The sequence below is a fragment of the Osmerus eperlanus genome, chromosome 16 (assembly GCF_963692335.1).
Source record: "Osmerus eperlanus chromosome 16, fOsmEpe2.1, whole genome shotgun sequence".
NCBI classification, from domain to species: domain Eukaryota; kingdom Metazoa; phylum Chordata; class Actinopteri; order Osmeriformes; family Osmeridae; genus Osmerus; species Osmerus eperlanus.
In genome coordinates, this window is record NC_085033.1 from 11,802,321 (window position 1) to 11,816,576 (window position 14,256).

General features: G+C 43.3%; 1 protein-coding gene across 6 annotated transcripts in view; it reads right to left on the minus strand.

The window, feature by feature from the left end:
- Positions 1-14,256, minus strand: part of astn1 (astrotactin 1) — a 107,363-nt gene that overhangs the window by 36,519 nt on the left and 56,588 nt on the right. For all 6 annotated transcript variants that reach the window (XM_062480879.1, XM_062480878.1, XM_062480877.1 and 3 more), the window contains 2 exons: positions 6,776-6,880; positions 5,129-5,317 (listed from right to left, as the gene is read on the minus strand). In XM_062480879.1, coding sequence (XP_062336863.1) covers positions 5,129-5,317; positions 6,776-6,880 — 294 coding nt within the window. The remainder of the gene's footprint in view (positions 1-5,128; positions 5,318-6,775; positions 6,881-14,256) is intronic.

Genomic DNA, 14,256 nt, shown 5'->3' on the forward strand with positions numbered 1-14,256 from the left:
TTACCATTAAGACGTCCCAGTTGACTTTGTAGATGCTTCTCAAACAAGACTCTGTTAAAAAAAAACTTGTGGGAAGGATATTTCTGTCACACCCTCATTAAATCCCACAGCTAAACTCAGTTCAGGAAATCTCTTCAAAACACATGCTATCTTGAAAAAGAAACTAGATCAACTAGCTTGCAGTTCTCTACAGACTCAGAAACAAAGGCTGATTTATAATCCTCACTTAATGAAGTACACAAGAGGCCTAAAGCCTAACATTCCGTTAGCTTGTTAGGAAGGCTCACTCATACTGTGTAAAACACAGTGTTCAGTGCCACCAACACTTGTGTACTGTCATTGGCGAACAAACATAGCCGTGAATGTTCTGACTAGTGCAACATCATAACTCCTTCAATCAATCAATTATTACATTCTAAGAGAACACACAGTCTGTCTGTAAGGAGTTCATTTCTCATCTGTCAATAAGCCTAAAACAACATCTCCCTGGTACCAGCTGAAACACACTGATAGAGTAGGAGGGAGAGGAAAAGAGAAGCTATAAATTCTTCAGTACCCATGCCACCACGAGCCACACCAAGGACAAATCCTCTCTTTGCTCATCTATGTTAACTCAACATCCAGAGGGTGTCAAGAGGTACTGCCCTTCAGCCGAAGGACGAGCCACACTTGAACATTACTCTAAATTACCCCCAAGACAGCCGGAATCCTGCAACCATATCCTATCCAACCACCCTTGCCCCCTCACTCCCAATCCCCTGATTTGTATGGACTAACGACAGCAGGGAGATGATGATGACAATGGCAGGCGAGACCGCCATCCGGCGGGATGAAAACATCAAAAGGCCCTTAAGGGGCTGACCTTGGGCACTTGAGCTAAAGGTGGAATTATGCTTGTCTTCGGCTAAGGGTGAAGGGCTGATGAGGCAGATCATGTAAACCAGGATTAGACAGCAGCAGGAGTTGGACTTTTACAGCACGCAGTGGATGAAGCCTTGTTTTATGTCAGGTTTTCCATCAGGGCACAGCAGGGAGGGCTGCCTGGCCTTTTAGGGGTTATAATTCAAACCGGCAAACTCAAATTGAAAATTCATACGATTTCTTTTAGACCCTGCTTCTATGGAGATAAACCGGCCTTAAATTATTATTTTGCTGAGCAAACAAATTGTGCCATACACCGCTGTCTCTGCGGTAAGAGATTTAACTGTGTGCGTGAGGGTGCGTGTGTGTGCATTCGTTTCCAAACTCAGCATGTCAGATTTAGCTCAGTCAAGACACTCACGTATTAGATTTGAGCATTTATTGATAACCATGACATGGAAATAGGTTTGACTTTGGCGGAGTGGATGATCTAAGGGAAGCACTCCCTGCCTCCTCGATGCGACACATACATACATGACAGATGAGACAGGGAGCAATAGAGATATAATCCCCCTGATGGATAGAACATACAGACAGCATGGGGGAGAAGGGGACGGTGGAGGGCGGCAGCAGCACCGATCATACAGCAACCAGGGGTGAGTGTGTGCGTATCCGCGCTACCTTTTAATGCCGTGTTATCGGACGTGGGCCAATGGGCTTGTGCTGGCTATAGGTGTGGTGATGAGCGGATGACTTGTGCCGCCCACCTGCCTTGCCTGAACTAGCTTCGCTTATTTGGTGTTACGACACTGCAGTCTTTTTCATGTTAAAGCCATGCCTTTAAATGCGTTTCTTATTCATGTTATCCATTTCGCTTGCACGTATTTTATCGCAGAAATCCTACAAATCGCAACATTTGTAAATACTGTATCTAAAGGCCCCGTCACACCATAACGTTCTGGTCAACGTTCTATAACGTTAGAGGAAACGTTGGTAATCGTCCATGTTCGCTGGTATAGTGCCAGAAGAGCGGTAATCGTCGGTGATCGTTGGAGAACGCTGGTCCAAAAAAAAGTTTTGAACACGCACAAAAGTTCTCATGGAGACCAGCGTTCTTCAACGTTGAATTTTAAACGCTGGATAACGCTGAAGAACGTTTGTGGACGTTTGACTAACGTTGCACGCGTTTGGCTATCGTTAGTCAGTCGTTACCCTAGCGTTACTTGGTTGTTATTCATCGTTTGCGAAAACAAACGTTGTTTTCATCGTTTGCTTTCGTCACACGTCGTCGCGACCCAGTGACACGTCGTCACACGCTAATAGTTTTCAGGGGTGTCTTACTTGGTCGCTGTTACACGCTCCTCATGCGTCAGTCCCACGCTAGTCATGCGTTATAGTCACACGTTAGTCACACGCCAGATGTGTCCACCTCGCCCTAGAACGCTCGAAATTGAACGATTAGAACTTACAGAGAACGTTAACCAGAACGTTATGGTGTGACGGAGCCTATACGGCAGTCTCTTTTTATCCCCTTGTCAGTTCCATTGCCATGTGCCAGCTGGCTATTTATCCTTCAGAAGTGAGATTAGCCTCCCCTTCTGCCGCAACCGACGGAGAAGACGTCCTCAAGTTTGAAGACATCTGCTTGGCGCTCGTGCTAATTGTCTAGCAACTGAGCATGCTGCACACATCCATCACTCCGCCTACCCTGCAGGCGGCCTCGCGCGTCCCTGCCACCTCCATACCACCTCCACCCTACCCACCCCGCGCCCCGGAGCCCCTGACCCGGGGAGGGCTGCCGAGGTGGGGCCCATGGGTGCTGTACAGGAGAACCAGGGCTGTGGAAGATGACCTCGCCATTCATCTCATTCCACCACATCGCCCCCACCACTCCACTCTACCCTCTCCTGTTGGTATGCTTTTTGATTGGCCCCTTTCGGGCTTCTCTCCCCCCCGTCATCCCTCTTCTCTCCCCTCCCCCCTCCTCCATCCTTCCGTCCCCTGCCTGTGCTGTGCAGCCGGAGGCTGCCGGGCCCATCAGGAGCACCTTGGCCATGCTTAGCCGTTAGCCCCTGACACTGGCTGTCATGGAGAACTATGTGCACCAGGAGAGAACGGTAGAAGAAGAGGGGGAGGGAGCGAGAGAGGGGGAGGGAGCGAGAGAGAGGGAGCAAGAGAGAAAGAGAGACAAAGAGAGAACGGTATGAAGAAAAAAAAACATGTTTTCCCGGATAAGTGGTAAATGTTCTGTCACCTCTGGTCAAAAAACAGTTGTCTTGCGGGTGTGGGGGTTCAGTCACCTTCGAATCAGTCAAGCTGGTTTCCTCCTGCTTCTTCCTATCCTCCTCTTTCCCCTCAAACTAAGTGAGTCATGCAGGCAGGGGCCGAGGCTCGAAATAAACATACACTACGAGTCTTATTTTACCTGCTTATTGTCTGTGTTGATAAAGCATTCTGGCTGAGGTTACATAATGACCTGACAACCGGCTGGGTGCTCCAGAGCACAGCTTTGACAGAGAAGGCAGGTAATCAAATATAAATTGACACAAGTCACCATTCCTTTCCAACAGACTGACCTTTATTTTAATGGAGGGCGTATTAAAATTTGACTGGTATACACTTCCTCTGCCCTGTAGTATCTACACAGGCAACACCGCAATGTTTCAACATGAACAGAATACCTTAGTTTATAAGACCTGTGTTCAGTGATACAGTATCTCTGGGCTCGCCCATTGTAAGTGAGCTTTTCCCTCAGACAATGGCTAATCTCTTCTCAAACCCTAACCCAACCGAGATGTACTCATCAATCACCAGGGCAGGTTATCATGTCCCTCACTCCCTGGAAAATGCAGACTAGTAGAAACTAATGAGCTATGCTAGGCCCTTCATTCCTCTGCAAACAAGACTGATAATGTAATGATGGCTGGGCTGGGCGTGGACTTTCTTGAGGCAAGCACACCAGGGTCATTAAAAATAACCATCATAAATCTTTTAATTAAACTTCTACACCGACTCCAGTAGGATGTTACTAAAGTACATTGATGACAATAAGTTGTATTTAAAGAGTCCTGTGTTTAAATATGCTCCAATAAATAATTTCCAAAACCCTTCATTGATAAATAGGCCTTGAGAAAAGAAATGGACAATTTATCTGAATTATATGATGATTTGTTTTGGATCCCAAGTTGGGATTCAATAAGGAACCTACTTTCTGTCACATCTTCAACCATATAAATACTTTTGGGAAGTCTGCTAAGGAGCTCCCAAAAGACAATGCAAAACAGATTAGCAGTCCACACCAAACCCAGAAGGGGTTCTGATATTTGGAGCAGAGGCTACAACATGGATCACCACTCTCTCTTGAGGTCTCATTACTCCCATATAAAGGTCGGGGCTTTCATGAATCCAACCAGGAGATTATAATATCAAATATCAACATTTTATAACTTTCAACAACTGCAAACCATTATTCCAAGAAATGGTTGGGCTCTAGTGTGATTTAGGCCTTGCCACATATTCTGAACATTACATCCTTCTTGTTGGTCCCATGTTGTAGTTATACCAAATAAACATTGTTTTACTAGCTAGGTTTGAATAGATGGTTTGAAGGAAACATGGAAAAACCCGACAGTCGGTTTGTTGTGTAAAAAGTGTCTGCCTGGATGCCACTGGGAGAGAAAATGAAGAGTAATGGAGTTTTCGTGTGGGTGGAAAACTCAGTCATTTAAAGTCGTCTGTCAGGAATTGTAGAAACTGGGTGAATTGTGAAGCAGCGTCCTTGGGAATGAGGGAGACGCGGTCGATCCGAGCAAAGGAAACAATGGTGGGAGGAATTACTGAAGTGAGACACTGGCGTGAGAGGGGCCATTACTTATCTGGCTTTGTCTCAGTGTGAAAACAACTGCAGGTAAAAAAGATGGATGGCTGACACGCGCTGGCATTTTGAGAAAGAGGAACTCTATCGTGCAATCTGTTTTTAATGTTTCAACTGAACACTCGCCGTGAGTTACTGAAGAGTAAATGCTTAGGATAAGTTGTGCAATGATTGGACGTCCAGTAGCTCCTTAACTTCTTCAAACAAAATAGCCAAGTTGCAGTTTGAATGTACCTAGCACCTTTCAAACTTTGGTAAACATCAATGGAGCTTTTGTCCCATTTAAAATATGCATTAACAACAAAAGAAGTATCATTTTATGACGAACCAATGACCTTCCTCCACCTAGGAAGATGATTGGATCACTCATGTGCGCAACCAATCGGTTCCTACCTTTGCTGATGTCCTGGTATTCCAGCCACAGCTGCCTCTGGACCTGCTTGTTAGGGTACCAGATGGTGCAGCTCTCTTCGAAGCCGTACACCGCCTCTTGGACGAAGTGATTCCCAAACTCCCTGAGGATGGAGACAAAGTCGTTGCGGAGAGTGGCTCCGTCCAGGGAGTGGATGGCCGAGCTGAAGGCTGGGGGTTGGAGGAGAGGAAGTCATAATCTTACAAACACGGATTAACGAATGCCTCAGTTGTCAGCCAGTGTCCTGTTATTATGATGTATGATGTAGTAGACCCTCATATTAATACCCCCCGCACTTCGCTCATCCGAAATTACATTTTGAAAAAAACTAACAGGAAAGACATCCACGAGATGGTGCTTTGCTATCAGGTGTGAAAATCAGTAACCGCTGCTCCTTATGAAATATGAAGACCAAAAATTGAAATGGAAAAATTGAGTGAGGAGCTGAAGAAGAACCAGTTCTGGTGATGAGACTCGAAATGGAATTCTAAAGGCCACAGTCATGTTTTAGAAATGAACTGGATCTTATTTGAAAAATGCATTAGCGGCGTTCCATCCCACCATTCTAATTGTTCACACAAACGCTATCAGAACAAGAAAAAGTGTTTGAATAGATAAATGCATAATAGATCAATTTTCTCATTCAAAATGTTAAAGTTAGATATTGGATAGGAACAAATAAAAGTGAGTTTATGTCAAGGGCCTCATGAGAAAATGGTTTCTCCACAAACAATCTCTAAAATGTATGCTACAAATTACATTTAGTCATTTAGCAGACGCTCTTATCCAGAGCGACTTACAGTAAGTACAGGGACATTCCCCCCGAAGCAAGTAGGGTGAAGTGCCTTGCCCAAGGACACAACAACATTTGGCACGGCTGGGAATCGAACTGGCAACCTTCAGATTACTAGCCCGACTCCTTCACCACTAGACTCCCATCTGACTCCCTTTTAAAAAATTAATGATGAAAAAATTAAATTGATGACTTAGAATTGCCTTGAAGTGAAAAAGGGAAGAAAATACGAGGTGGGAACAATAAAATAAAACGTCCACAAACATCAGAATGACACTTAAAAATAAAGAACGCAAAGGCTTCTTAGAGAAGTGCCGCATCACTGAATACCTTTCCACAATTATCTTACGTGGATGTTTCCACGGCAATGCCTGTCAGACAGCATTGGTCTTTCCAGGATACAAAGCCATTGGATGATGACAGCCTATCAGAGCATAAAGGGGGCCTGTCCTCAGCCACAGCTCACTGATAAAATGGGAGATGCCATCCAGACTTCAAGCTTAGTTCACATGACTGAACATCTCTTTTGCCTCCCAAACATGTGCCCCGCTTTGACTTAACTCCTCGCTTTAAAGTGTTTGAGAAGGCCTCTAAATAGAGGGGGAGGCGTTCCCCTTTAAGGCACAATCATAATGCCTCTCCTTCAGGGGGCTGTGCCTAATAGAGTCTAGCGCACTCAATGAACTATATTTACCCGTTAATTGAGTTCAGCCCATCATGACCTAACGGAAGTCTTAACGTCCATTGTGCTTTTCAGCACAATTTGTATGGCACACACAAAGTGTCAGGGCTGCTTTAGCTGAGGGGATGGAATGGACCGGTAATTAAGGGATACCTTGAGAGAGAACCCACTGGTTGAGTTTCACGTGGTAGAGAATGGATCTCAGCCTCCAGTTCTGAATGAGTGGATAGCCGGCCACCTCGCTGTAGTTCACCCTCCCTGAAACAGACACAACACACCAGCTGTAAGGACCCTGGAGCCAAACAGAAAAAGGTTAGAAACATGCATTGAATAGACAATGGGCTTTATACTGTAGCATGTGCCTTCAAACAAAAACTCAAAGCTTAACATTCAGGTTTAGAATCCTTTCTTTATGTGTTTTGTAATACAACTCCCCATGCAGTAGTTGTAACCAGTCTTATTGAGAGCATCCACCAGCCAGCAAATTGAATATTAATGTTCTGGGAATTCCTGCTAGTACAATGATTGACCAGTCAGTTCATTCAGGATGACAAATCATTGACGGCAGGTAAAAGGCACCGCAAAACCATGTTCAGATGAAAAACACTGGGACATGCCCCATCCATCATTCCATTCCTTTCAACACATGAGCGGTGTTGCTATTTTACCTCTGGTTACAAAGCAAGTAAAGATCGCATCCTATCACCATATGTAGAGCTGGGCATGCAGATAAATCATCTCATCTCCTATGGCAACTGTCAGCCTGGCTGGGCTGGAGGAGGAATCACGCCCATACATCTATTTAACTCAGCCTTCAGGTTCGGCAACACATCTGGAAGCCTCAACACATCCTGTAAGCTCTCTGGCTGCTACATTGTTGGTCAGAACAACACATCTGAGAGACAAATGAGAGAGAACTAAAGAGAGAGAAGAGAGAGAGAGAGAGAGAGAGAGAGAGAGAGAGAGAGAGAGAGAGAGAGAGAGAGAGAGAGAGAGAGAGAGAGTGAAAGAGATAGAGCTAATATGATATGTCATTGAGTGATGCATTGCAATACACAACCGAGTCAGTATAACAACATTCTGGGCTCCTGTCATAATATATCACACTTCTAAAACAGAGTTACATGTTTAGATTCACCCTGAAGGAGGAACAAGAAGGGGATTTTTTGTAGCCACTCTCAAAATGAAAAATGTCATATTTGTCATATCATTTCAGAATATATTACAGTCTTTCTTGGCTCCCCTACAAAGAACAAATGGCCTAATCTGACATAATTTATATAAAAGGAAAACAAGCAATAACTGTTCTTGAGAGGTAGCCTGCTGGTTAATATACTGTCGGGAAGTGTGGCGCAAGTGACGCCCTTTTTTACAGCAGCTCTGAAAATGCACCGTTTGGCAGACAGGGCTGACATTTCACGTGAACTTGATGAATAAGGTTCTAAATGTGATGTTCATGCAGTGTCCTCACCTTGAACAACATTCATTTATCCATCTTATGGGAAAACGCTACCTAAACCAATAGAATCCCCCAGTAGAACGCCCAGCACTGTGGATAAAATTAATAACAAGCCAAAACGTATACAGCCCATATTCTTCTTTTCAAAGGCCTTGTCTCCTTTTACCCCTCGGGTGCTCTGCTCTCATTGTCTGACAGAATGATTAATATGACTGAACTTCGCATTGCAAACACACAAGTTCAGTCTCCAGTCAGATCTCACAACGGGGCTGTGTGCGTCTGGTGGTGGTGGCGTTACAGCTCTGCAGGGTGTCAAGAGACCGAGGACAGTTTGAAAAAAAGAGGAGCACAAGCAAGGAAAAAGGGGGGAATCTGAATATTTCCTGTGTGTCCGTGAGAGATCTGCAGCGCACCCTAAGGAGCCCGTAAATCTCTGTCCCATGGCCGAAGTGTTGTATTTAATAATTTTCTGTATTGGGGGTCTTCTCTAAGGAAGATTCATAGCGACAAGCAGAGGTACAAGTCATCGGATGCCTCATGGAACCCCAATTAACTACCTGGGACCCCATGTTCCATTTTACTGTTTGATAAGTGGAAGGATGAATGAGATGAAAGGTGTAACAGAGGACCAGACCTGACAGCCCTCCACTGCTGTAACGGGGAACTAACAGACATACTGCAGGAGCAGGGACTGCTAGTCCCAAACATCACTGATAAGAAAAATAAAGCCTTTGCCAATGCGAAATGTTGGCTCTTGAAAGACGAACTGGCACTGCTGAGGGAAATGCTTTCCATAATCCAATGGTAAAGATTACGGAGAAGAATTATCATAAATTCCACTCCACCACTGCCCCATCATCTCTATTCAGTCCACTCCAGTCTGGAAATCGACACTGATAATGTTCCACTGCCCCCCATCATTATCCATGTGTACCGAGTTGAATTTGTTCTTGTACATGTACACCACCCATTTGCATCATTGAGGTGCTAACCCTGGATATTACCTAGACAAGGGCAAGCACGGGAAGATGGGTGGAAGCAACACTGGTGAGAAAGGCAGTGACACATGGCACAGTCAAGTAATTATGCTCTGCCATAATGTATTTGGGTATACATTGAAATGACTGGTATGTCATTGCTGCCGTGTTAATGAAAAAACACTGCCTGTATATTGTGTCTGAATACACATATTTAAGTCACAGTACTATGGAGAGAATGAGTATTACATTACATTTATATTGAGTCATTTAGCAGACGCTCTTATCCAGAGCGACTTACAGTAAGTACAGGGACATTCCCCCGAGGCAAGTAGGGTGAAGTGCCTTGCCCAAGGACACAACGTCATTTGGCACGGACGGGAATCGAACTGGGAATCTAACGGGAATCGAACTGGAATCAAACTGGCAACCTTCAGATTACTAGCCCGGTTCCCTCACCGCTCAACCACCTGACTCCCAGTAGGGTGTTGTAGTAGGGTGAAGTGCCTTGCCCAAGGACACAACGTCATGTCGCATGGCCTGGAATCGAACCGGCAACCTTCTGATTAATAGCCCGATTCCCTAACCGCTCAGCCATCTGACATTCAGAAGTATCCACCATCACAGTGACTGGAATATCTGATGTTTCACTATACTGTACAAAACAACTGAAGTGTTGATTGAAGATGGGCTAAATTAACCAAACAGGTTGGAAGGCAATGAAGTCCCAAAGAAGAGGTTGACGCATAAAAACACAACAATTTGATCTGCAACATCTAAGGAATCCAACTGATTGAGGCCATTCATCAATCAGCATCAAAAAGTCCAATTAGCCCGGCATATGCTCATATTGAGCAGTTCCAAGGTGACACCCTTTCCATTTCTGTTATGCCTAAGAAAGGGAGCTGTCATTGGTTCTAGAATAGAAACGTGCTCAGATACCTCTGTGCTGCTGTGGTCATGAGACCATATGCTGGAACTTTAATTGAGAGGGACTTAGGGAGGAAGACTCTGTGTCTAAGAATGAATCACTGCCACGATGACGGTAACAACCATCAACCAAACCGGCTTTACAACAGCTACGCCTCCAGTCCACAAAGGCTTTTTAAAGACTATTACCGACACCGATAACAACAAGCTAAGTTCTAACTAGACTGTCTGTCGGTACACTTTAGGAAGTTATTTTCCCAGTGTTCCCGGCTTGATTCCTAGCTTATCTCAGAGGAGCCCTGGTTCCCGGAGACTGCAGGTGCTCATCAGGAGGGCAGGCATTGTCAGGGGCAACCCTTAAGGGTCCCGCTCTCCTGCTGCGGCCCCCACTGTATTAATTATCACATCTAATGCTGTCAGTTAATTAATTGACGTTTACCGCAGGAAATGGCTCAAGCAATTCCACGCAATTAATCAGTGTCAAAGAATAAATTAAACCCCAAATGTGATTACCATTGAGGGCTGCCTCTAAAATTGAATTTTAATGGAGCTTGCTTTTTACACTTATGCCTTAAATTAGAGGTCTACTCACAGATGGTGTTCATGTACATGCAAAACTTCTGCCATGAGAATGTGGGACTAATAGCTCTTAGGAAAATACAATGCTTCCATATTTTATGGATGATCGATATCAATCCAGGTAATAGGTAAGAACTACATGAAGAGGTTATTTTGTGCATGAATAACCCAAATTGGTTTAATTCTGAAATGGAAAGGCATGCTGTAGCATGGGGGATGCACGGGCAAGCCTGACTCTGGCAGCACATTAACATAGCAATTATTTTTGTAGCTAGGGAACAAGCTCAGCTTGTTTGGTAAAATGAGTTAACTTTATATGCTAGTCTGTAAATTCAAATTGCCTTGCCAAGTAAACAATTAACTGTGCAATCAATTTGATAGCACAAGAGGAGAGAGAAAAAGGACAGTGTTTTGAGAATGTTAAACAAGGATTTCCTTCACTACAGTAAGTGCGACTCAATTTGGTTTATGTCAGGTCATTGTAAAAGTTAAGACTACAAATGTTCTGAAAATATAAACATGCTATTTAGCTAAAAAGTACATGTTGTTTACTTAATTGGCAATAATCTCATCAAGTCAATATTCCTGAAAAATACATTCTAGAGTAACGGATATTTCAAAACCTGACATGCAAATGAATTTTAGGGTATGTTGAGAGAAAATAATGAAAATATCTACTAAGAACCTTGTAAAAATGTGAAGAACACAACATCCTGCAGAGTGGAGAAAACACTGAGGTGGATTGACAGTACAACACTCTTTAGTGCAGTAAGTGAGCTGACAGGAAGTGTTGCAGGGTCACGACCCTCCCAGTGGGGAAGTCCAGCAGAAGTGTAAAGCTGCAGGTCAAACCATGAGCTGAGTGGCAGCCTTGTAGAGCACAGAGAAAAGCCAGTGGAAACTTACCACGTCAACTAAAAATACAATAAAAACATACAGACAGAAATTCATAAATTAATACAATTATATGATAACTGAAAAATAATAGTTTCAGAGTAATAGTTTCATAGAACGGCAGATAAGCAAGATGCACACATGTAATTGTTGACTTGCCATTACAACCATTCCAAGGTATAAATGTGTTCTATATATATAATAAAGTCCTATTTCAGTTATTTGTTATACTATAGCAAGACTCAACCATGTTGATAGGTGACAAAGGTTTGTGAGGTAAGAAAGGCAGCAAGTAACACTGTCCCCTCCTGAAGGCATGACCTTCTTGTCTCTATCCTAACTATCAAGAGCTGATAAATTATAGATTATGTGCCATCTCAGTGCTGACACATTTAAACTCGACCAGTGTTTGGTGAGTAGGCACAAACACCCCCGGGGTAGGAACAGCCCAAGACCTCTCAACATGACAGCACCCAGACAAATTATGACCTTGATAACCAAAATGTTTTTCAGTCTTACAGTGAATATCATAACATAGCTTAATCAATCAAACTTGAATCAGACCTTTTGATGTCTCCCGAAATGTAACAATTTTTTTTTTAGGTAAATAAAAACTACAGAAGAATAATCAGACCACAAGGTGAATTGTTTGTTGTGAAGGGAATTGACTTCTGGCACTGTGCCATTTGACACAACATAAAGGTTAATACAGAAAATTATATTTAAATTACCACCCAGTACTGAAATTGATTCTCAAAACAGTACAGTAAAACTGTACAGAATATAAGCCAATTCCTACCTGCCATACACAGCATGCACAAACACACAGACCGAATCACTAGGTAAGCCAGCAGTAAAACCTTAGTCTGATAGGATCCATTCAGTGGAAAAAGACAAATCTTGTCAATATAAACATACCAAAGCCATTTTCTAAGTTAGGCCAAGGCTGAATTCATATCAGTTTCTTATTGGAATATAGAAACAATTTATCAGATGCTGGTGTCGCAAATCCATTTTTTTTAAATGCCTTAGGGGGGAGTTGACAACACAAAAACATCTTATCTGGTCAGAGAGTCAACTTAATTAGATTCTGACAACATGGCTGCTTTGTAACATTGTAATCCATTACTGATAGTATTTCAGCTCTCTTCAAAGATTGTGCACCGAATGTCTAGCGTTACTATCCTAAGATATCCATGCAGTTTTTCTGCTTCACAGTTTTATGTCGGGAGATAGCTATCCAGACCAAAAGCAGGTTAAATCTCTGTATTTTCAGAAAGTTTCACACAATAATATACCAACGTCCTGCAGGCGAGAGAGCGTAAAGATGAACACAGTTGACTATTTCACATTCGGTGTAAGTTGTCGTGTTAGATTTTTCTGATATGACTCTTTTCATTCAGACACACACATTCTAGCCCAGGCAGCCTGTGAGGACATGACAGCCACTGCCTTTATGTGAGTGGTCCCTGAAGACGAGCATAACTGAAGCCACAATGCCCTCCCAGTCCCCCACAATAGATGCCATGAGCGCAGGTCTCTCCTCGCCTGGAGAAGCCAGATAAATTGCTCCATCTCTTCATCTTATGGGAAATCTGCTTAGTGGCAGTGAGGATACCTGCTTTCCAATTAAATCAAGATGTATTTGCCTTTCAAAAGCTTCTCCTCCTACTCTTCCCCCATTGGAATAATTGATGGAGCCCTCTGGCCTATGATGAATGACTTCCAAACCAAAGATGAATAGGAAGATGAATGCCTTGCCCTGCGAGGGTTGGAGAGCTAGTGCAAGGAGTGCTGACATAGTGACAAATACACTGACCATGGCACCAACCTGCCGAAATCAGCAAGGGAGGGTGGCAAGCACTCAACACACAGGCACAACCTCACAGCTTCCTCTCCTCTGTGTCACATGGACAATTACCTAGGTTGGCAATTAACTGCAGGTGCAGCAAATTCATGATTCCGCCAGGAGACAGTCAAAATGGAAAAAAGCCAGAAACATATTGAGGGCATAGTGCACTCTCCCCGGTAAGTTCAATGTGATTTTCTGGGATAAAAAAAAAGCAGGTGTTCTGCTGAGTACAAACAGACTTCAATGACGCAGTTTGGTGCAATTATATTCGACGTTTTTTCAGTCATTGACCGTTCCAGTGATTGACCAGTTCCGATTATTGACCACAACAGATGCTTGCAATCAATATTCAAAGAGTGCACCAAAGACAAATATTTTAAAAAGATCAATGATGCGCAAAAAGGTTATGACACAGAAGTGACACTAAAGTGCCACCGATTCACAAGATATCTCAATATCACAACTCTATTCTTGAAACTGTCTTGGATTACTACATATTGTTGCAGCGTATTCACCTGTCATCACAATACACATAGGACCGAACCACATTTACTCTTAAAAGCAGTATTATAGTCATGTTATCTAAAATAATTTTCTTGTAATATGCCACGGCCAAACGCAAAAGCTCAACACCGCTTTCAAAAATAAAAGTTGGAGAAAGTGCCGCTTAACATCTGAGGTCTGTAAAAAAGGATGCCTTCAAAATTTTCCGGTTGAAGTGAACCTTGATACTTTACAATGTTGTGTTGGTAAGACGTCAGTAACTGTGAGATGTGAATGGAATGGTGAGAGAGACAGCTAACTGAAGCATGAATTATGTGAAGAGCCAAAGATTTTTTTTTCTCTTAATGAGACTGTTTTACATAGAACCTCTGTATCCTGTCCAAAAGGCTGCCATGTGCAGGGCTTGTGGTACGGAGAGCAGCAGACTGAATTCAGATCT